The sequence below is a fragment of the Filicampus tigris genome, chromosome 15 (genome assembly GCF_054856515.1).
Source record: "Filicampus tigris isolate MCC_2025a chromosome 15, RoL_Ftig_1.0, whole genome shotgun sequence".
NCBI lineage: Eukaryota > Metazoa > Chordata > Actinopteri > Syngnathiformes > Syngnathidae > Filicampus > Filicampus tigris.
This window is the reverse complement of record NC_141231.1, coordinates 1,191,631-1,216,267: the sequence shown is the minus strand read 5'-3', so window position 1 is coordinate 1,216,267 and position 24,637 is coordinate 1,191,631. Positions and strand designations below refer to the sequence as shown.

Sequence of the window (24,637 nt, the reverse complement as noted above, 5' to 3'; positions counted from 1 at the left end):
ATTTTAAACAAAAAAAATAAAAAGAGCAGATGCACTAGACCCTTGAGTCATTTAAAAAAATTGAAGAAAATAAAAACCCTCTAAAGCAGCAGCAGAGTTATTAACACCTTTAAACTAAACTATGAAATATTAGAAAATTAAAAAGCATGTGTACTAGCACCTGAGTTGTTTACAAAAATATTACATTAAGATAAAAAAAACATTTGTGAAACTGCAGCAAAGTTGGAAACAAATTAGAACAAAAGTATTAAAACTTAAAGAGTAGGTGCATTAGTTCCCTGAGTTGTTCACAAAAATGTAACAACAACTAAAATGGTTAAAGTTTTTTACATTGTATTATTTAATCTATTTGCACTTTCTGACTTTATTTTAAAAATATTGTGCAATGGAAGGTATTATAGTTGTCAACTTGACATTGTTATATTTGTATTTTCGTGACATTGCTGCTTTTTTTGGTTTGACTCTCTTGACTTTTGTTCTGAAACAATCGTTGTAGTAGAAGTATTTTATTTTTTAACTGTTAAAGTTTTCATTGTAGTTATTTAATAAAAAATAAAACATAACATACATATTATATAAACATAACATACAAACTCAAGGGGGATCATAACATTTTCCAAGCAAAACGTATCGGTATCGGCCGATGCTACCCCATATTTACTTGGTATCAGATCGATACCTAAATTCACAGTATCGCCCACCCCTAGTTTTCAGAGCAGACAGTCACAGCAAAGTGAAGGGGGAGGGGCCGGTGACTGATTGGCAGGAGGGAGGGGGTGAGCGAGACTGTGTAAAAGCACGGAGTAAGCTTGCTGCTTTTTTGAAGCAAAACAAACGTTTCCATGTTTTAAGATAAAATAAAGTTAAAACATCGCACGTCCACGCAATGTGACTATCGCGCATGCGCACATCGCAATCGCGATGTTCAAAAGACACATCGTGCAGGCCTAATTCACACTCACAATCACACCTGGGGACAATTTTGAGTGCTCCATTAACGAGTGCTCCGACCATGCATGTTTTTGGAATGTGGGAGGAAACTGGAGTACGCAGAGAAAATCCACGCAGGCAAGTGGAGAACATGCAAACTTCACACAGGAAGGCCGCAGCCCGGAATCATACCCCGGATTTATGCTCTATGAGATAGATGTGCTAACCAGTCGTTCACCGTCCCGCCACACGTAACTCAATTCACTTTTATATCAGATCAATTTTCCACTTTGAAATTAATTGAAATTGTATTATTCCATTCCAGCCCCCACCACAAAATATTTCATGTTCGGACAATTGATGAATATTTTACATGAAGAAAAGTATCTGCATTATGTAAAAATATAATAAATAAGCCGGACGCCTCAACGCCACTGATAGTGTAGTGGTACACACGCCTGAGTTGTGTGCGGGTAGCGTGGGGTCGATTCCCGCTCAGTGACGTGTCTGTGTGTGCCCTGCGACTGGCTGGCCACCAGTTCGGGGTGTAGTCTGCCTTCGCCCATTGACGGCTGGGATAGGCTCCAGCAACTCCCCGCGACCCTGTATAGGATAAGCTTTTTGGAAGATGACATGACGCCTCAATGCTTAAGCTTAAGCACTGTGCCTTTCAATGGGGTGAGGTCTCGTGAGTGAGTCTCTGTGAGCTTCTGGACTTTAAGATTTGGCCACTACTGGAGATGCTTGCTAGTGTACTCATTTTGTATTTGTCTGTGACTGTTTGTTCCGCTCAGTAAACATTTAATTTTTTGGGGCACTCATAAGTCAAGGTGTCATTGTACAGTCGCTAGGAGAGGGAAAATAGGGACCAACAATTAATATATGTTTCCCATGAAAAAGTTGGGGAAATTGAGGGGAAAAAAACAAAAAAAGTATATATGTATAAGTCTGCAGATGCTGAACCGCGAATATGGTGGGGGAATGGGGGGGTGGGGGGGTTCATTGTATATGGTAGTGCTCTCCGCTGTCTGTCATAATTGTGTGTTTGTTGTTTCTGCTTGACAAACTAGCTGATACATGTTCTTTTCCTGCTATCCCAATTCAAGCCCACGACCATTTTCTCAGTCTTTGTGTTGTCGTGCCTCAAATCTAACCCAATTTTCGGTGCCAATATTTGTTTCTTCCAAATATCTTTAGTCTGCTGCTTCTCTTCTCTGCAATTGATGCATTGTCTTAAGGTGCACTGCTGTGGATGAAAATGTCTCTTGTTTGTGTATGCAATTGTCTAGCTAAGTACAATAGCCAAGATTGCTTCAAAGCTTGAAACTTGTTTTCTGATTTTTATTGTTGATATTTCTTCAGTATTGATGCAATATCTGTTCTGTAGATTTCAAATATTTTAGACCATTAGACTTTTCCTGAACAAAGACTGCTTTAAATGTTTACATTTGCTGTTGAGATGCATTTATTTTGTATACATTTTCATGAGATAATTGGGCTATTTATAGGATCTTCTTTCTTGCAAAGTTTTTACAATCAAATCCTAGAATATACCAGGTTAATCAGTAGGGTTGGGATGATACACTTTTGTCCCGTTCCGATACGGATCCCGATACTCGGGTTGCGATCCAATACTTATCGTGATACTTAAATATTATAAAGTAATATATTTTTAAAAAACGAGGCATGTGTGTCCGTCAAACAACGGGCACTTATCCACAAACGCTGCAGGAAGACACACAGAGAAGCATCCAACCAATACTCACAGGCTCTTCCTACGCTGCCAAAACCGTGGTAACTACAAAACTCGATTGTGATTTTTTTTCTACTCCTCAATGTAACAGCACGCATCATCTTCTACTCCTACACGTATCTCAATATAAAGACCCACACTGTCCCCAAGTGGCCAAGTCGTGCATAGCTTGAATAGCGCTCCCATCAACACCCAAGATATCAAAAGTATCGATACTTCATCAACATGATCGATACTTGGTATTAGCAGAAAAAGTATCACGATATATCACAAAATGATATTTTTCCCAACCCTATTAATCAGTGTTTTAGTTAGTTTAGTTTAGTTCACACTACACATTTCTTTTTTGGGGGGCCCTAAATGACTATGTTTAGTTAAAATCTACTGTCCTCTAAATGAACTTCTGTTTGTTTGTTTCCTTGTGCTGCCGTGTACATGCATGTGTCTGGCAACCATTCCTGCAGATAAGAAGAACATGACTGTACCACTGAATGTGTCTGACCAGAGATTGTTGGAGGCCAGCCAGCAGTTCCAGAAGAAACAAGGGAAGGGCACAGTTGATGTCTGGTGGCTGTTTGATGATGGAGGTGAGGCTTTTAAAGAATGACAGCTATATTGGGGCTAATTCACAAATGGTACATTTATTCACCTGACTTCATTCAGTATAGGCAGTGTGAGTCGACTCCAGTTCTCACTCAGTGAGCAAAAAGGGTCTTTCTTTTGACTGTATTTCCAAATAGTTCTAGAGATAACATTACAAATGGAGTTTCAAAGTTTAACAAATCAGACACTGATGGGCACGGTTCACAATCTTTTTAAGTCTTTTTTTTTTCATCCAAAAATGCTTTGCACTGATTAGGGGTTAGCTTGCTGGAAAATATTTCACAGTGAAAAGAGGTTGACAACCATTGCTCACTAAGATATTAATCTAATAAGTATGTATGTACAGTATGTATATATACATATGTATCTATGTATGTATATTAGGGCTGAATGATTATGGCAAATAATCTAATTTCGATTTAGTTTTTCCAAACAATTGCGATTGTTTTTTTTTTTCAATGTACTTTCTAATGTATTTTTCAACAATTAATGTTTACAAACAAACAATATCAGTTCTGTTATGCATTATAGAACACTGAGATAAAGGCAAATGAAGCATTAATTAATATGAAAGACTGTTTATCTACTACAATTAGAGCTACAGTATATAGTTCTTAAATATTTTGATGTGCAGTTTGGTAAGATTAATTCTGCCACAGGTGAGGTGTAAACATAAGTATATACGATACTCATGCTATACTGTAAAGACACAAAGTCAAGTGCATATTACAACAATAATGTAAACAAACATGTAAACAAATCAGTAGTTTTGCCACTTCCTACATATCACTTTGTTTCATGAAACATGATGTAAATGTGGATTGCATTTCTTAATCACTCAAATTCTTATATTGACCGAAAAATAATAATCCAGTGGCTCTACTGCTACGTTCACACCAAACGCGAGTGAAGCGTTCCGAGTCGCTTAATTCGCTCGTGTTTGACTGCGGGAAATCTAAAACCTGAAATGCTGCAGCCGCTCATTCGCTCACAGCGGAGAGGGGAGGGGCTTCGCTGGGTAGTAGACTACGACAGCATTTTTCAACATTACAATCAAATGGCCGACACGCTATGCTAATGCTAACAATATTGCTGTCTTAGTAAAGTGTTTTTTTATTTATTTACTTTTTTGCTGTCTTGGTAAAGTTCATGAACTGTACAAAGAAAAAAAAGAAGAAAAAAAAAACACCGAGTGAACAGGACGCTGTTTGGCTCTGTGTGACGTAGTATACCCGATGATGATTGGCTGCCGCAGTATGCCCGAAGCTGATTGGCTGCCTCGAGGCAGAGTGGCGAGAAAAATTGACTTGATTAATAGGCGACGAATGGAGGTATTTTCGGTGCTTCGCTCCACGTCCCACCGCTCCAAACGCATCATTCGCACCGCCCGGCGTGCAACCGCGCCCACCCGCGCGAACTACATTAACTCCAATACAAACGCTCCACCAGAAGCGCATCATCCGCGTTTCTGTGGTAACGTAGCATACCACTTCCTACACATCACTTCATTTCATGAAACGTGATATGTAAACATGGACTGCACTTCTTAAATCACTCACTCAACTTAACATAGATGGATAGATAAATAAAACATACATGTATAAAATTAAAGCTTCGATCTCCATTTAGTAACATCACACACGCCACCCGGTAAGAAAGTAAGAATGCCTAATTATGTCGCAATAACAAGCGTCAGAGGGCATTACCACTCGGCGCGTCTCATTATTAAACATCTTTTCGTCTGTCTTTTGGTTAGAAAGAAACAGCCTCTTAATATGTGACCGCTTGACAACTTTGTACGGATGCGTTTTTATTTGTCATGGCTCAAGGAGCCGCACACTGACGTCTGTGTGTGTGTGTGCTCAAACTTCGAACACACGTAATTCGAAGTCAACAGCGGCGCACACCGACACCATGACAGACACTCCCTCACAAATGCGCTCTCACAAAATAGACAACACACGTACACGGTGAGGTATTTTTCCCCGCACGCGCAGTTTTAGCCATGCGAGATGAAAAGGATCAAGCTGGCTGTAGCTGCGGCAGCATTAGTTTAGTGGTCGGTGAATCCCCCTCCACTGTCAATAAAGTAATGACCATTTGAACCACCGCCTTCGCGATTACGTAATCACGTTTTCTCAAATTGATTATATTGCAAATGCAATTAATTGTTCAGCCCTAATGTATACCGTGTTTTCTGGACGATAAGCTGCACCTTTATATAAGCCGCGCCCACTCTATTTTTAATTTTTTTTAAATAATGGAAAAAAACAATATTCAAGCCGCATCTTTATGTAAACCGCGCCTATGTGTTGAACATTCGATATTTACTGCATTTACAGAACCATTTTGAAGTGTACAGTAAATGTACATGTATGTACCTGAACAGATTATTTCCTAACAGTGCCTTTTACAACGGCAGCAACTTTGCTGACTAAAACGGAACAGAATCAAGAGAAAATAACCAGTACTTATCTTCATTTCTCTTCCCGCTACCACCTCCAATGTCTCACCATGATTTCATCGAAGCTAAGCTTGCGTGCAGCACCGCAGTTTCCTTCCTGGATAGCAAGATCGATGGCCTTTCGATTTAAAACTTGCATCATACAAACTTCTTTGTGTGGGTTCTGTTGGATTTTCGACCCACATGTAATAACTGAACACACTCCAGTTTGTCAGTTAACGCGCACCTTTTTTTGCCCTACTTCCGCATACCACCCAATGCAACACCTAGTGCAAGAACCTTGCACATAGCACCCTTGCCTGTTGAACTCCCCACCTGCAGTCACATCCTATTAATGGTGTCATCATTACATAACAGGTTCCATGATGAAGGGGCGAGGATTTGAAAATAATTAACTGTACAGTATTTTCCCGACCAAAAGGCCCAGTCTCAGTTACGGGTGCTATTTCTGTATTTAACACATACATAAGGCGCACCGTATTATTAGGCGCAGGCATGGTAAAACAGACAATAGCTTAAAACACACTGTAGCATGCATGCACGCTAAATCATATGCTAGCAAGCATGCTAACCTATGTTTTTAAAAAAGCAGCTGGAGCAAAACTGAGTTCGGTTGTTTTTTTATTGAAACATTTAACAATGTACTCACGTAATTGTCAGTGATTAACTATCATCCACAAATCCATCAAAGTCCTCATCTTCGGTGTCCGAAACAAACAGCTGAGCAAGCTCTTTATTAAACACGGCAGGTTCGCTTTCGTCATTGTCTGAGTCAGTCTCGTTGCCGTGCGGCTCCTCAGAAATGATGCCGGCTTTTGCGAAAGATCGCACAACAGTGCAAGCAGACACTTTAGCCCAAGCATCCACAATCCATTCACAAATTGTGGTGTAACTTGCCCGGCGCTGCTTCCCAGTCTTTGTGAAGCTGTGTTCGCCGTTCATCATCCATCGCTCCAACGCCGCTCGCAATTTAACTTTGAACGCCCTATTTACACCGATGTCCAGTAGTTGGAGTTCCTTTGTTAAGCCCCCAGGAATAATGGCAAGCTTGGAGTTCATTTGCTTCACTTGGTTTTTCACAGCGGGTGCATGCAATCACAGATTAACAGCGACGGTGACGTGTGGAAAAAAACATCCAGTCTCTTTGACTTAATGTCTTAATGCTCAATTCGGATTTTAACATTTTTTTGTGTAAGCGTTCATATTTTGGTCCTGCGAAAGACCGGAAAGTGACCTGCATGCGAGACGACGTCACTCCCGCGTTTGTGGAAGTAAATGTGGTCCAGCGTGTCGGGGCATTTATACAGTGAAGCGATTAGGTATGAGGTAGAAATAAATACAGTATTTGGGGAAAATCACCCGCAGTCAGCCACTCTCTCCTTTTTCTCCTCGTCCATCCAGCCCTTTAGATTGGCCTTGATGATGACTTCGGCCGGAAACCTTTCTTTAGGCAGCATCTTCTGCTTAAAATTCACCATAGGTGGCAGTTTCTGTCCATTACCATGGCAACCAAGCACAACAGTAAAAGTAGAATTCTTGTGCCCCGTTGTGGTATCGCTACCGTGCTGGTCCCCTTCTTCTCCACAGTGTGGTTCACCGGGATGTCGTAAGTGAGCGGCACCTCGTCCATGTTGATGTGGTTGGCCCGGATGCGTTTTTCGGCAATCTTTTTACTACAGTAGCAGCGGAAGATGGCCATCTTTTCCTTGTAATCTGCCGGAAGTTGCTGCGCCACGGTGGTCCTTGTCGGGATGTGTAACATTGTGATATGTTGTTGTTGTTGTTATCAGTTACGCCAATAGGGGGCAATCACGCACTATTGAGAGAGTGGAAGTCAAATGTGTAACAGGTTGTTGACGCTGATAAGATGCATGTTCGAATAAATGCCGACCGAGTTGGGCCAAAGCAATGTTCAATTTTCATTTCTTCTGCAAGCGTTTTTGCGCTCTGTCTCTCTCTCTCTCTCGCTCTCTATCTTATAGCTTGCAGTTTGAACTGTGCTTTGTAGGTGTGCCCCTTCGTGGGTGCCATTTTCAGTGTTGTTATGCACAATGAATGCATATACTGGCACTTGATACCTACTGGGGTGTGCTTTAGCGTCCTCTGTCACGCTCACCCTTCTCTCTTTAACGTCCGCAAGGTGTCCTCGCTCACGTCCGCCTTTTCTCTATATAACCAGCTTGTTGGCTGAAAATGCTCCCAGTCAGTCAAACGTAGCGCTCAACAAAGTCACATAACAATCACAGATATTGGAACTCGGTGCACACATAAGCTGCAAGGCTTATTTTGGAGATAATTTTTGACTTTTAAGTGCATCTTATAATCGTGAAAATACGGTAATTTGTCATCCGTGTTCTATTTGCTAACGAAAAAGTTGCGTATTCTTCTTTGCATTGATTTTTTTCTAAGTTTTGATTCTAATTCTGGTTAAAGTTACAGTAAGTGTATATTTTATGGATAGAAAGAATCAGATGTATTCTTCGCTCTGCTTTTTTTCATTCAAATTTTGCATTTTCATGTAAACATACATATATCCGCTTTGGAATAAAGGAAAGCTAAACTGATTCATTTCAATTTTGGGGGGGCGTGGGGGGCGCATGCTTACTGTGTCGCTGTTTGTTGTACACCTAAGCTTTTTTACTGGTGATTGGCTTTGGCCACACAACATTAGATTAGCAATTAGAATTGGCTCTCTGTCTGTGTTGCTACTTCTTGTCTGCCCTTAGTGATAACGATGCTGCTTAGAAGTGTATCTTATTTGCCGCTATGGAGGCAAATATTAGTTACTTAAAGGAGAGTGTCTGCTCCGGAAGAGGATAATGTTTAGCCATGCCAGATAGCAAGTGGAGCTCCTAGCGTGTGCTGTTGTGCAATGCGTGTTAGTGCCAAGTATTCCCCCCAGTTCATATGCAGCAGCTTGGAGCTAATTGATTTGCATGACCTGTCACGAGTAGTATGCCACTCCTGATTAGTGTATTGGCGGGAGAGAAGGGAGGCGGAGTTTATGTGTGTGATAGTTAATACAACAGATCCTGGGTCAGTCAGGAACGCTGCAAAAAACAAATTGCTTTGTTGTTCACGTCTGGAATCACCATTTCAATCAAAAGACGATAAATCATTCAGCCCTACTAATTACAGGTGAAAGTAATTATTTTAATATTTTTGGTAAATCCTTTAAATATGTCAAAGAATGTGAGTGTTTGTGGGGGTTTCACAGGCCAGTTGCATAGAGTATTTAATTGATTTAATACAGTAGATTTAGAGAAAAAAACATTTTGCTATGCTACCTTCTATGAGTGACTCAATTCATTTCACGATAAATGACTGTCTGACAGATAACATGAGTCAATTTTCAAGACTTCAAGCTGTTTGTTGCTGCTCTCAGCTGAAGGTTACTATCAAACTAACTATAAAACAAAGAGACTACATAGCCTTCGCTCTATTAATGCTAACATACAATGACAAACACCATAGGCACACAGACTAACAATACAATACAATTGTATTTATACAGCACATTTCATAACAGCTAAAGCTGTAACAAAGCACTTTACATACAAATAACAAAATAGCCATAATACAACAAAATGTAATCAATAAATAATAATAACATAAAGCACCAAATACAATAGACACCGGAAAAGAGATGGAAATTTCAGGTCTGATCAAAAGCCAGAGAATAGAAATGTCTTCAAACGGGTTTCAAAAGAGGACAGAGAGGAGACTTGCCTAACATCCAATGGGAGGTCATTCCAAAGTGAAGGACCAGCAGCCGAAAAGGCTCGATCCCCTCTGAGGCTTTGCGTGGTTCTCTGCACCGGTCCGCAGCGGTGCGTAGGAGTGGAGGAGCTCAGAGAGGTATGCCGGGGCGAGGCCATTTAATGATTTATAGACAAATAGGAGAATCTTAAATTGAACCCAAAAATGCACTGGGAGTCAGTGAAGGGATGCCAGAATTGGTGTTATGTGCTCTATCTTCCGAGCTCCAGTTAGGAGGCGAGTGGCAGCATTTTGGACCAACTGGAGACGTTTTAGAGAGGGCTGGCTGACTCCAAAATAAAGTGCATTACAGTAATCTAGCCGAGATGTAACAAAGGCATGGATGACTGTTTCTAAGTGCTGATGGGAAAGGAGGGGCTTTACCTTAGCCATCTGAAAATGACATCACAACTACTCACAACAACCAATCACGGCTGGCCTGTTTTCTGAATCTGAGCCGTGATTGGCCGTTGTGAGCAGTTGTGATTTTAAGTCAACAGAAGACAAAATGGCCGCCCCCAGAGATGGCTAAAAACAAGTGCATTTTTCTGCTTAACTTATATTCCACAAACGCAAAATTAATCAGAATGCCGTGTTTCAATTAGTGGGCCTGCTGGGAACATATTCTTGAAAAAAATATGTTGGGGTTGACTTCCGCTTTTATAAAAAATGTTCACAACTCTTTTGATGAAACATTGACTTACAAGTACAGTAGTTGAATGGGACTTCATGCCCTGAGGGTGTCTGTATCGTTTTTACTGGCACAAAGCAACTTTGAGGAGGATGGGATCAACCCTGGCACACAAAAAAATACAAATGTCCTGAATTGCTTTATGGCATACTCACTTCCTCCTTTCGCTATAAGGACGGCTCAGGATTTCACGACCCTACGCGCTGGCTTGCATGGGAAACCGCCATAATCAATAAAAACTGACATACGACACAGTGTTGCTTTTAGAAATTCAGTGACATCCAGTCTATGATGTCCTCTAGACAGGACAAACGAGATCTTATCGAAGAGGAACCTAGGCTAACAGAAAAGGTCCTGCCAGCCAAATAGAATCCAAACAGATTTACGATATACTGTGGCAATTTTAATATCACGATATCACGATCTTGCCGATATTGTGACATCCCTACAGTATTGTATACTGTATATATAGGATGAAATGTGCTACAACTATTTCAGTGCTGACCTCCTAAATGAAAACACAATTATACAACATGGACAACTGAATAAATGTGATGATTTTTTTTTAACCTTTGTGTGTTTTCTTATAAAGGTTTGACTCTGCTTATTCCCTATCTGTTGACCAACAAGAAGCGATGGAAGGATTGCAAGATTCGTGTTTTTATCGGTGGCAAGATAAACAGGATTGACCATGACCGCCGAGCGTAAGTACTGCTCGCCCCTTTCCAACATCTTTTTTGAGTAAAATTGTGTTTGAGATTAAATTACTTTTACATACACTATACATACTTATACTTGTACACATCTGTGAATATAAAAGAAAAATGGGAAGAATACTGTATGTACATGGAAACGCGAGGGCACGATGCACGTGCAATGGTGGAGCAGCTGTGAATCGATGCAATTTTGGGATGAAATCAACATAAATCAAGTTTTTTACATCTCTGCATCGACACAATCCTATGCTTTTGATCTGTGTTTGTTCTATGTTGTTATTTATAAGTATGATCCATCCATTGTTTGGGTAAGGTATGGTAAACACGGTCACTAGTTGAACCAGCACACCGCTGCAATAGTCACTCCTGCTTGTGTACTTCGCAGCAGTGCTGCGCAGTCTGCAAATAGCGTTTTTTTTTCTAGTTGTCCTTTTCTCCTATGAAATCTGTAGTGTTTCCATCACTTTCAAATTTGCCGGTCTTTCTATTCCATCTATCCTGTCCTGGCCAGGTAACCAAACATGGCCCCCGTAGACTGTATTAAAGAAGAAAAGGTAATACAGCCACACCGATCTAAAAAGTATCCAGGAGAAGTCGAATCAGAGAGAAAAAACATAGCAGGTCTAAGCTAAAAGAATGCGAGCAAAGCAGGGGCTGAGCAGCTGGCGTCCACAACACTATGCAAGCAGGAAGCACTCAAGTTAAGCACCAACCGCTAACTCCGATTAGCCGTTCTTAGTTGGGACTTCCAAATCATTAGCAGTGTAAATACAGTGGTACCTCTACTTACGAAATTAATTGGTTCTGGAAGAAATTTCTTAAGTAGATCATTTTGTAAGTAGAGACGCGTTTTCCATGTAAATGCCCTAATCTGTTCCAAGCCCCCCAATATTCAGACATGTGTGAATGTTTGTTTTATAAAGCATAAAAATGCATCAAAACATGTAACAAATACATGTTACAATTAGATTATTGCACAATAAATGAGAGTTGTTCATAATGTAAAAAACAAAGAATAGAGTAAAGAATAAAAAATGATGGTCGTTTTACCTTTTATGCTGTCCTCATCGCTTTTTGCCGTCTTTGGTTCATATTCTCTCTCAGAAGTGTTTTTTGCCTGGCGTTTTGTAAAGAACTGATTTAATAACGTGGCGACTGTTGATACATTACGGTCATATTCTTTGGCGAGATCAACCAAATGCATCCCTTTTTCATACTTTTCTATTATCTCTTGCTTTGTTTGTATGGACAAAAAAAAACGATTTCCCTCTTTTTTTTCTTTTCTCCGTTTCTAGTTCACGTAAAACTATCGGAACACCTCATGACGAGGACGCTGCATAGACATATCTATCACATATATATCTACCTGTCTATCTGCACACATAGACACATACGGTAGAGGTCCCTCTTAGCCAATGAGAGGCCAGGAAGATGCTAGGTAATAGCCAATGGCAGAGCATCTATGAGTATGTTGCATTTAGGAAACTCTGGAGCTGCGAGTAGCAGCCCATACTTTTACCTTTCGTATCGTGAAATTTCTTTCGTAACAAGAGGCAATATTTTCCTGTTGAGGCGTCTCGTAACTTGAAAATCGTATGAAGAGACGTTCGGAAGTAGAGGTACCACTGTACTCATTTTCCCTCCACCGTGCAGAAACTAAAAGAATGTGTTAACGTCATTCGGATGGAAAAAACACTTTGTTTCTCTGACATAGTTGCAAAACAAAATAAGTTTGTGAACCAAGGTTCCACTTTACCTTAGCTATCTAATATTTTCAAGGTTAATTATTGATATGATTTAAATATCCAAGATGGCTACCGGTAATTTCTTGCTTTTTTTTCTGCAATTCATCAGCTTTGGTTTCTTTTGTATTTCCTGTGCAGAATGGCAACTCTGTTGAGCAAGTTCAGGATAGACTTCTCTGACATCACTGTCCTGGGAGACATAAACACCAAGCCAAAAAAGGAGCAGTAAGTCTTTCCCAACAGGTGTTTTGTGTTTTTTTGTAATTCGGCTATCTTTGGTATTATCTTGTTCACTCGGACGATTAATCAGACGACAGTTTTGTTACACATTTACTCAATTGCTTGTCGAATAATCGAGATTATAATTTTCTGAACTCAAATATTCTACAAGATTTGTTGATAAAATCTAAATTCAAATCACATTTTGGCTATGAATATTTTTTTGGGGGGTATTACTTCATTACTTACTGGTCAACAAAACAGCTATGCTATGTAGCAAAAAATAGCTCTTAAAAGCTGTTCAATTTATTTTATTTCAGGCAGCACAGATTATCATATTTGTGTAATAATGTCCCACTTTGCAGTGTGGTTTTTTTGGGTCCTTTTCTTTTTAGTTTTCATAAGGTGGATGGTCTAGCGATCATTCTGTTAGCCCTAGCTTGTATTCCAGTTTTATAGCCTGAGCGTTTTCTCCTGTTCAGCATTGCTGCCTTTGAGGAGATGATTGAGCCCTATCGGTTGAAGGAAGATGACATGGAGCAGGAGGCAGCTGAGCGTTTGAAAAACAGCGAACCGTGGAGGATCACAGACAATGAGCTGGAGCTTTATCGTGCCAAGGTCTGAAACTAATGTTATTGGTTTTTATTTGATTTGACCTTTATGACCATCTTAATAAACAGTGTGTAACTTACACGGACCGCAAAACAGGTCAGAATGCAAAAATGGAATACTGCCGAGTTTGACTGAGGTTCTTTTTGTGAAATTTATTGAATGGTGCAGCAGACACTCGCCACAATAAAATGCACAGCCCTGGTCAAGTAAGGTGCACTGAATCCAAAAAATGTCAACAATTGGGGTATTTTTTTTTTTTTACGTACAACATTTGGAGTGTTTGTACTATGAGTTGAAATTGTATTATAAAACATTTGACATTAGAAATTGCATGCTATTGTTTACTCATTTATTAGAATCCGAGTGCTCTGTTGTTCCAACCTGTTGGTATACAGGTAGAGGATTATCTGTTTTCCTTTTTGACACCACATTCCTTGTATCATAGGAGTGGGAACAGGTCTAAACAAAGATGTGGCTTATTTGCCAATTTTCCTGATCCCACATGCATTGCCCTTCTTGGCTCCTCATTAATGTACTAAGATTTTGTTTACTGTTCATGTTTTTTTCGATGAGCACCATGTTGAAGTGTTACTAACTGCTCACGTATTGAGAAAAAAACCATTCAGATCAGTATTCAGATATGCTCGCTCATTATTTTTGATAAATTATTTTTGTTGTGCATACAGTATTTTGTTATTTGTGCAATTTTTACCCTTCCGCTATTTCCTACTGTAAGGTTATTTTTTTTCTGTTGTATTTGTATGTATTCAAATCATGGAGATTTTAGTTTGGCACGTAGCTGACTGTGCCCCAAAATAATATGTGAAGTATTCTTGCTTCAGGCTCTACGCCATAAACTGTATAATCATTCGAACCACCTTCAACACAACATCACTTCCATTATTAGTAACCTAGCAACAGTCTGCTAGTGTAATGCTAACATTCAAGGGAGAATATTCACAGACTAACCGAAATGAACATCGCCGTTGCGCTCACTTTAAAACAGCAAACAACTGTTACTTCAGCATGATAGTAACGCCTGTCCAAAACTCACAGGCATATCGACAACCCTCAATTAGAACTCCTGAAGGTTAGCTTTAGTCTGACGTCTTCTGATTCATGACATCACAGTCAACCACAGTAAAGGGAAAAACAAGGTGAGCCTTTTGGAATTTCTTTGATGTCTGCACAAATCGGTCATAAAATGTGGTATGAGTTCCATCCAACTCACATGTATGAACCAACAAAAAGCCTGCTTAAACTAATACCACACAAACAATTAGCGGCGTAGGTTTTCCTATTTTTTTTTTTAATTAAAAGTAACATGTACGTTTTCACAGGACAGGGAGGGAATAGTGAGCCCTTTGATTTAGAAACTGGTCTTGCCTCGTTTTGCAGCAATAATCTCAACCAAACGTTTCCTATAGATCTCAAATAAGTAGCCTGGGGGCCATTTGTGGCCCTCATTATGATATTTTGCAGACCCCTACTTGATCAAAATTTGCTGTTGCTCTGGGTCAGGAATGCGCAACTTCAATGATGAAGCGGGCCACAATTTTTCATCAGTGCCCCCACATAAATTGAAATTGAGACCATCAGACGTACACCATCAGGATGAATTTTGGACCATTTCTCTTTGCAAGAGATTCAGAAAACAGGTCAGCCGGGGAACATTTTCTCGAAAGAAATATGTTTGGGTTTACTTCCGCTTTAAGCGCTTTAAGGTGTCTAGATGTGTGTAATATTCATCACCAACAGTTACACAAATATGTATAGCTGAAGCAATACATTAACCAATACACACAGGGATGTGCAAAATTGGCAAACATTTGCAAAGTGCCAGTATGGTATTTCAAGGCAACTATTTAGGAAATTGTTGGCAAAAGGGAAGTAGCTATTGGAATGTCTAATGGTTTAGTGTGCATTGTTCAATAGCGTCTACCCGAGGTAAGGAGCTAGAAGAGGTAGTGACCCAGGTATGGAGGGTCCACGAGGATTTTTGTGGAGGTTTATGGAGATAGTTTGCAGAAGTATCTGAGGCCAGCAGTTTTGCAACAGGACCGTGATCTAAAACCCAGAGTCAAGTCAACAGAAGGGCTCCAGAAGAAAATTGGTGTTGTGGAGTGGCCCACTCAAATTCTTAACCTCGACCCGATCCAAATGCTGTGGCTTAATCTCAAGAGTTGTTCACAGCAAACATCCCAGGAATCTTGAAAAATCAGAGAGTTTTGTGAAAAGCAATGGGCCAAAATTCATCCTGAAAGTTGTGCATGTGATCTGCAACTACAGAAAAGGTTCCCTTGATCTTATTGCTGCCAAAGGAGTTGAGACCGCATGAAATCCAAGTGTTCACTTCACTTTGTCCTCCCTGTCCTGTACATGTTGACGTTATGCTCTATAAAACATGTCATTATTTGTGTGGTGTTATTTTAAGCCGACTGTTTATTCTTGTGATTTAGAAGATCAGACTTCCTTTTATGACCAATTCATGCCGCAATGGAAGAAATTCCAAAAGCGTTGACATGAATTTTCCTCCCCACTCCAACTCTGTCACACTGCTGCCACTTTCAGGTTAAAGAGTGCACACCACTGGGGGTGGGGGGGGGGTAACACAGTTTGCGTAATAAGTGTAGCTCATGAATGTTATTTATATATTTATTTTGTATATGTATAATTTAGCGGGTGCTAAGTTTGGACTGGATGACAGCGCTGCGGTTTGTTTTAGAAAACGTGTTAAATGACTTTGACATTTTGCTTTTCAGACTAATCGTCAGATCAGACTCAACGAGCTACTGAAGGAACACTCCAACACAGCCAACCTTATTGTCATGTAAGCCGCTTTTTCAGCCCTCTGCTTGAGTGTTTGCGCTTGTGTAGTGACTTGAGTATGGGTGGATTAGAACTGCAATTGTAAGGTGCGAATGAGTACAGCAAAAATTGGTCATCTTTACAAATGTAGCACTATTCATTGAATTGTGTTAATCATTTTCCACGTGCAAATGGCCCAGTGATTTGCCAAATCAAAGCCAAATGATCTTCTTTTATCTTCTTCAGGAGCCTGCCGTTGGCCAGAAAGGGTGCAGTGTCCAGTGCTCTGTACATGGCCTGGCTGGAGGTGTTGTCAAAGGAGCTGCCGCCCATCCTTCTGGTGCGTGGCAACCACCAGAGTGTCCTGACCTTCTATTCTTAAAGAGCAACAAAAATAACACGCAAGGAATGAATTCTCACATCCATCTACTGTGTCTGTTAGACATGGTGTGGTCTACAGTGTCTGTAAGACAAACATCACTACAAACTGTATGTGCACAAATTCAGTTTAAAAAAAAAAGTAGAGACATGAATAAAATTCAGAATGGATTGAGGAAAAATACATATAATTCAAGTGGTGAGTGTAGGGTGCTTTTTGTACCAACTCTTTATTTTTGTTCCTGAATTTGTCTGTATTTTCTCATGTATCTCCAATTGGATTCACACATGGAAATGTCAGTTTTTCCTCAAAACGGTTTAATTACTGTTTTGACTTTTTTTGTTTATTTGTTTGTTTAAAGGTTTTGCACCATCTTCACATTATTGTGACATGGAATGGTCACACTTGTTATTACATTTATTGGACCCGGTTTTAATGTTTGTGAAGCCTCAATAATTAATAATTACCTTGCTGCTTTTTCCTTAAATATTTGGAGAGAAGCGTGTAGAATGCTTTGCAACACCTTTTTAAAGCCTTATGGATGTGCCTTCCAGTTTAATCAGACATTAATCTCTAGTTAGATTACAATGTTACTTATTGTATTGGATAATAGTTTTACTGATTTCTGAATATGATTCCTTCTTAGTGGATTGAATTGCATGAATAGAAGGTGTCCCTTTAATGGTATGAAAACGTTCTACTAGTTCTTCCCCCTTTGTTGTTTTGGGCTGTTGTTTTTTTATTCCATTAACTTTTGAGTCTTCCTTTTTAAAGCTGTTAATATTTCTAATGCCTCACCTACTCTGCAAAGGATGACATTAGGCTTTCAGGCACATGCCGAAAGCATTCATGGATTTTTTTCTTTTTTTTTTATTTGTGGACGTAATTATTCATTAGCTCCAATACATCACATTAAGAGTAGCCGTTGTAGCTCATGTAGCTTGACATTAACTAAATTGTTTCATTCAACCGATGTTATGGTCCTTGTATTTTTCTTCCCTGGAACACCAATGCCACTATCCAACAAGCTTGTAAACTATGCCTTAATCCCAAAACTAACAATTAAAAGTTTTTGTAAGCCATACTGGATAGGTCACATCTTGTTTTCAGTACAATTGAGTAGACCATCACAACTACTGTATGTATGTACTGTATTTACACATCTGTATGTAATCACCGTCCGCCCTTGTTGGTCTCTTATCGCTTCATGTACAGTAGCTGAGCTCTGCTAATAGCAGGTTTTGTGGTGACTCAACATACAGTAAAAGACATCCAGCGTTAGTGCCACAATACACTTTAGATTTACTCAAGTACTCAGGCCCCTCACACCCCCTTTGTTATCTTGTTTGCCATAAGGATGTATGATGAACTAATACCGTAGTCTTATCCATCGTGACTTTGTTTCAAACGTGGAAGGCTTGCAGTTCTGAATAATGTAACATTAAGAACGAGTCAAATCTGAGAAACCTATACCTCTATGCATTTCACTTTGTCACAAATGTAATAAAAGTTTATCTCTCAATTTGAAAGGGTCCACTCATTTCACTTCATTTCATGTAGAACACAAGACATGCATGCTATATAAATAATTAGATCAAGGCAATTGTCACTAACATTTTTGAAACTGAGAGCTACATCTTCGGTACTGATTAATGCGATGGGCTACCAGTTCGATATACACTTCTGACAAAGCAAATTATTAATCAATATTCATGTTTGGGGAGGATGGGGGTCATACTTTACATCCACAGCAGCCAATGTTGCAGAGATATTCCTTGCAGCATGAGTGGTGGATGGCCACCATGTCCCGATAATGCTGCAACGTCACAAGGATGTAGTGAAGTCATGTTTTGGGACGGTATCATGTGGAGAGAGCTGGTCGCAGCCCCTTTCAGAACCCTGAAGGTGTAAAAATAATCTCTGGAAAAAATGTGAAGTTTCTGACAGACTACTTTCTTCGATGGTACCAATTTAAAACAGAACTTTACGAAACAAAATAATCCTTGTGCATGGCAATGCACCAGCTCTTGCCACAAGGAATTCATCAGCATCATTGGCTGCCATGGGTATAGAAAGACAGAAACTTGTGTGTGGCCCTTATATCCTACCCTGGCAAACAACCCTATTGAGAACCTTTGGATCATCCTTAAGCAAAAGATCTATGAGTGTGGGAGGCAGTTCACATCTATACAGCAGCTCTGGAGGTTATTCTGACATCCTGCAAAGAAATTAAAGCAGGTGTCCAAAAACATTTAATGCCAGTTACAATTGTGAAGCTCCTGTCAAATAAGGGGACTTATGTTCAAAGAGAACTTCACCTGTTTAGGTGATTTTTGATTGAAATAGACTTGGATTACAGTATGACTCTTTATGCTGCAAATTCAACAAATGATCATTTCATTTTTTTACAACTTGTAAAATGTCTTGGAAAAACTGTCGTGTGTAATGATCAGAACAGCCACCACTTTCATTTTTGCACCAGAGTTGGTATGGAGTAAGATAGCTGTCAAAAAGACGTGTGATTAACGATTCGTATTCGTAATAGTAATAATTTGTGTTATAATTATTTCACTGTGAGTACAAATCAAAATTGTGAGGTTTGAATTTTTTGGGACAATTGTTTTATGCCGGATGCCCTTCCTGACGCAACCCTCTGTAGCAGGGGACGGACACGGTCACTGAGCGGGAACCGAACCCACGCTGCCCGACACAGCTCGGGCGTGTATACCACTACACTATCCGTGACTTGTCGGCCACTTGATTGCGATGTCGAAACCTTTTTTTTTTGTTTTGCCAAGCGTAGTCTACTACCAAGCAAAGCCCCTCCCCTCTCCATTGTGCGCAAATGCAGCGGCTGCGACATTCAGGTTTCAAACTTCCTGCGGTCGAATGCCAGCGCTCCTTCTTCTTCCTAGTTTTTCTTAATCTCATTCTTCCTCTCCTTCCTTTTGTTCTCCCCTCCGTGCAGTGCACAGCGTTCCTGCCGGGGCGTTCCCAATACAAGTAAGTATGCGCAGTTGGGTAACTAGTGGAGGCAATTTTTGTCGTTTACCCATTTCGCCGAATAGTATGTGATGAACTTTGGTCGCCTCGGACCACGTCACACGCACGAGGAACGATTTGTGGGCCGGACTAAAATCCACCTCCGCCCTTGCTTAGTCCATCCCTTTTTTAAAACTTGTTGTGCCCCGTCCTACGTCCCAAAAATGGGCGTCCGCCCGGGACAGAGGAACAGACCATTCCGCCCCCGGGACGGAATGCCCAGCTCTGCGAGTTAGTGTTATGACACTATGACAATTCCTTTTTGAGATGTGAAAGATGTGCTATTAGGTTTTACAGTGATAGATGATGTAATGGAAAATTCCACTGTAATGCACGTGCGTTACATTGCAAATTCCATTGGCATTACCTCATCGCTTGCACTTGCATGACCTCATCAAATTCTACTGGCATTACTCATCACTTGCGAGTGCCCTACATCATCGAGTGCAAAAGCATTACCTGATGATAACTCTCTGAGAGCAAGCAGTATTGCCTACCTACGCACGTGCAATGGGGCATTGCATCATGGAAATTTACTGAATACAGGCCAGCAGCAGGTGGCTGATGCAAGTATCTGTCCCCGTTTCACCCATTAGACTTTGCATTCATATCTAAAGCATTCACTGTTTCGTGTACAACAATGCTTAGAAATATAATAAACCAAAATATGTTTCACTAACACATTACTCCATTCCTTCCCACCTGTAGTAAAAGGGCCTAACATGTTTCAGTCCTTATCACATGTAACACGTGAGATAATGTGTACATAGGCACAAACATTTTTACATCAATGCGGGCCTAATCATACATGGAAAGCAGTTACTGAGTGCATAAGTAAGCAATACAAACAATAACTAAAGCGATCTACACGTAATGTCACTTATCTTATCTTATCTTATCTTAATAATCCAATGAAAATGGTTTAGGTCATTTTCACTCGCCGATGCGCACAATTGCATGTGTGATGTGCTCCAACAACTTCAATTCAATCGCACCTAACACACTTTTTTTTATCCACGTTTTCTGTATCTTTTTCGCATCCTTATTATTACCCATGCAACATTTTCATGAATTCCCCAAAACTTTATCAAACATTTTATTTTTTTAATACCTTTTGAAGAACCTGGAAAATGCATTTTCAATTTTCATAACTCAACTTTTCCAGTTTTTGGGGGATTAATGACTTTTTATAACTCTGTTGATTTGGTCCTCCTGTGGTATGGAAAGGCAGTGGATGATGTGCCCAAATGATTACCAGCACAACCATGAAAGACTCAAAAACACCTTTGTAACCCCTATAAGAAGTACAGTTCAATTTATTGAGTATTGATTGTTAATTTTGCCTTATGCTTAATATTTTCTATTTGAATGCCTTGAGTATAATGAGAACTGTTTTAAGATGACTGTTGTGCTTCAAAGTAGCCACTAGATGGCACTTTATGTCTTTGTTATGCAGCCAATTCGGCGATATGAGGGTTCCATGCTGGGATTGTTACGCAGCAGGAAAAAAACCTGCGGTCAAGCCAGCCTCCACTCGAAAATATTAAGTCAAACCAGCCGCCCCTAATTTCCTTTATATCAGGCATTACGGTAATAGGTCGCTGACGAGCGGCGAAAGCCCCCTTCAGAATAAAAACACTCCATTGCGCTGAACTGGACGTCAATACTTCGGGTTAGAAATACATATTATCTATGTTATCTGTGTTGTGGTCGAATGTGTGTTTTGCCGTGTTATTGTTGTTGTTTCCGAGGCTAAATGAATCGCACGGTTCGCTATATGGGAGGAGGTGCGGGCGAGAGAGGAGCAGCGGAGAACGAAGGAGAGGGAGCAGTGACACTTTTTGAACTTAACCGTTGTTGTACTGTATTGGCGTCGGCTGCGGCCCACAGTAGCGGGTTGGACTGATAAAATGCCTTAGTTATACTACGTTTGAGGGCGTGATCTTGGAAGACGCTACAATATATTAAATAAGATCTCTGTTATAACGCAGCGAGTCCACTTCTGAGAGAATGTAGAATGGTTAGTTTGAATCTTGAGATGCAATGAAAAATGAAGAGTATTTGAAATATGGATATATGTCTGCAAGTACAATTTGTTTTTATATTCAAACTAATCAAATTGACATTGAAAAGTCGTGAATGACACTAGACCACCAAAACAAGTCCCATCGAAATCTGATGTGACATTTCAAAATAAAAGCTCTTGAAATATGCACATTTCACTGTCATCAGGCCTGATTTAAAAAAATCATTAAAAATTATCCTTTAGATGTCATGATACCAGACCAGCTCTGTATGACACTAGACCACCCCGGCTATCACCAAAACAAGTCCCATCCAAATCTGATGTGGCATTTCAAAATAAAAGCCCCTTGGAATGTGCATATTTCACTGTCATCAGACCTGATAAAAAAAAAATCGTTAAAAAATATCCTTTAGCTATAGTGATACCTGACCAGTTCTGGAGGACACTAGACAACCCCAGCTGTAACCAAAACAAGTCCCACCCAAATCTGATGTGGCATTTCAAAATAAAAGCCCCTTGAAATATGCACATTTCACTGTCATCAGGCCTGCTTTCAAAACTTCATTAAAAAATATCCTTTAGCTATCGTGATACCAGACCAGTTCTGGAGGACACTAGACCACCCCAGATGTCCACCAAACAGGTCCCGTTCAAATTTGATGTAGCATTTCAAAATAAAAGCCCCCTGAAATATGCACATGTCAGTCATCAGGCCTGATTGTAAAATACCATTAAAAATTATCCTTTAGCTATCATGATACCAGACCAGTTTTCAAGGACACTAGACGACCCCGGCTGTCAGTAAAACAAGTCCCATCCAAATCTGATGAGGCATTTCAAAATAAAAGTCCCCTGAAATATGCATATTTCACTGTCATCAGACCTGATTTAAAAAAAAAAAACGTTAAAAATGATCCTTTAGCTATCATGATACCAGACCAGCTCTGTATGACACTAGACCACCCCGGCTGTCACCAAAACAAGTCCCATCCAAATCTGATGTGGCATTCCAAAATAAAAGCCCCTTGAAATATGCACATTTCACTGTCATCAGGCCTGATTTAAAAAAATCATTAAAAATGATCCATTAGCTATCATGATACCAGACCAGTTCTGTATGACACTAGACCAACCCGACTGTCACCAAAACAAGTCCCATGTAAATCTGATGTGGCATTTCAAAATAAAAGTCGGCTGAAATATGCACATTTCACAGTCATCAGGCGTGATTTTAAAACTTCATTAAAAAATGTGTCCGACGATTTGGATTGGACTTGCTTTGGTGGACAGCTAGTGTCCTCCAGAACTGGTCTGGTATCCCGATAGCTAAAGGATATTTTCTAACGGAGTTTTGAAAGCAGGCCTGATGACAGTGAAATGTGCATATTTCAGAGGACTTTCATTCCGAAATGCCACATCAGATTTGGATGGGACTTGTTTTGGTGACAGCCGGGGTGGTCTAGTGTCATACAGAACTGGTCTGGTATCACGATAGCAAAAGAATATTTTTTTATGAAGTTTTAAAATCAGGCCTGATGACAGTGAAATGTGCATATTTCAGGTGACTTTTATTTTGAAATGCCACATCAGATTTGGATAGGACTTTGGTGGACAGCTTGGGCGGTCTAGTGTCCTCCAGAACTGGTCTGGTATCACGATAGCTAGAGGATAATTTTTAATGATTTATTTCAGGTCAGGTCTGACGACAGTGAAATATGTATATTTCAGGGGACTTTTATTTTGAAATGCCACATCAGATTTAGATGGGACTTGTTTTGGTGACAGCCGGGGTGGTCGAATGTCATACAGAGCTGGTCTGGTATCATGATAGCTAAAGGATCATTTTTAATAATTTCTTTAAAATCACGCCCGATGACAGTAAAATGTGCATATTTCAGGCGACTTTTATTTTGAAATGCCACATCAGATTTGGATGGGACCACTTTTAGTGGACAGCTGGGGTTGTCCAGTGTCCTCCAGACCTGGTCTGGTATCACGATAGCTAAAGGATATTTTTTAAAGATTTTTTTTTAAATCAGGTCTGGTGACAGTGAAATGTGCATATTTCAGGCGACTTTTGTTTTGAAATGCCACATCAGATTTGGAAAAGACTTGCTTTGGTGGACAACTGGGGTGGTCTAGTCTCCTCCAGAACTGGTCTGGTATCGCGATAGCTAAAGGATCATTTTTAATGATTTTTGAAAGCAGGCCTGATGACAGTGAAATGTGCATATTTCAAGGGGCTTTTATTTTGAAATGCCACATCAGATTTCAATGGGACTTGTTTTGGTGGACAGCTGTGGTTGTCAATGTCCTCCATAACTGGTCTGTTATTACGATAGCTGAAGGAATATTTTTAATGAATTTTTGAAATGAGGCCTGATGACCAGTGAAATGTGCATATTTCAGGAGACTTTTATTTTGAAATGGAACATCGAATTTGGATGGAACTTCCTTTGGTGGACAGCTGTGGGTGTCATTCACGACTAGACTGTTTTTCAATGTCAATTGGATTAGTTTGAATAAAAAATGAATACAAATTATACTTGCAGACATATCCATATTTCAAATACAGTACACTATTTTTCAATGCATCTCAAGATTCAAATGAACCATTCTACATTCTCTCAGAATGGACTAGCTGCATCATAACAGAGAGCTTATTTAATATATATTTGCGTCTTCCAAGAACAAGCTGCCAGACGTAGTATAATTTACGCATTTTATTAGTCCAACCGGCTACTGCCAGTACAGTACAATAAACGTTAAGTTCAAAAAGTGTCACGGCTCCCTTTCCTTCGTCCTCCGCTTCTGCTCTCTCGCCCGCACCGCTCCCATACATTGAGCCACGCAATGCATTCATTAGCCTCGGAAACAACATCTCGCTCGG

General features: G+C 40.0%; 1 protein-coding gene across 2 annotated transcripts in view; it reads left to right on the top strand.

Moving 5' to 3' along the window:
* slc12a2 (solute carrier family 12 member 2) overlaps positions 1-18,201 on the top strand; it is a 108,293-nt gene extending 90,092 nt beyond the window's left edge. For both annotated transcript variants that reach the window (XM_086054473.1, XM_086054472.1), the window contains 6 exons: positions 3,148-3,270; positions 10,793-10,904; positions 12,800-12,886; positions 13,363-13,498; positions 16,255-16,322; positions 16,547-18,201. In XM_086054473.1, the coding sequence (XP_085910599.1) occupies positions 3,148-3,270; positions 10,793-10,904; positions 12,800-12,886; positions 13,363-13,498; positions 16,255-16,322; positions 16,547-16,682 (662 nt within the window). In that variant the 3' untranslated portion in view covers positions 16,683-18,201. The remainder of the gene's footprint in view (positions 1-3,147; positions 3,271-10,792; positions 10,905-12,799; positions 12,887-13,362; positions 13,499-16,254; positions 16,323-16,546) is intronic.
* The last annotated feature ends 6,436 nt before the right edge of the window (positions 18,202-24,637 follow it).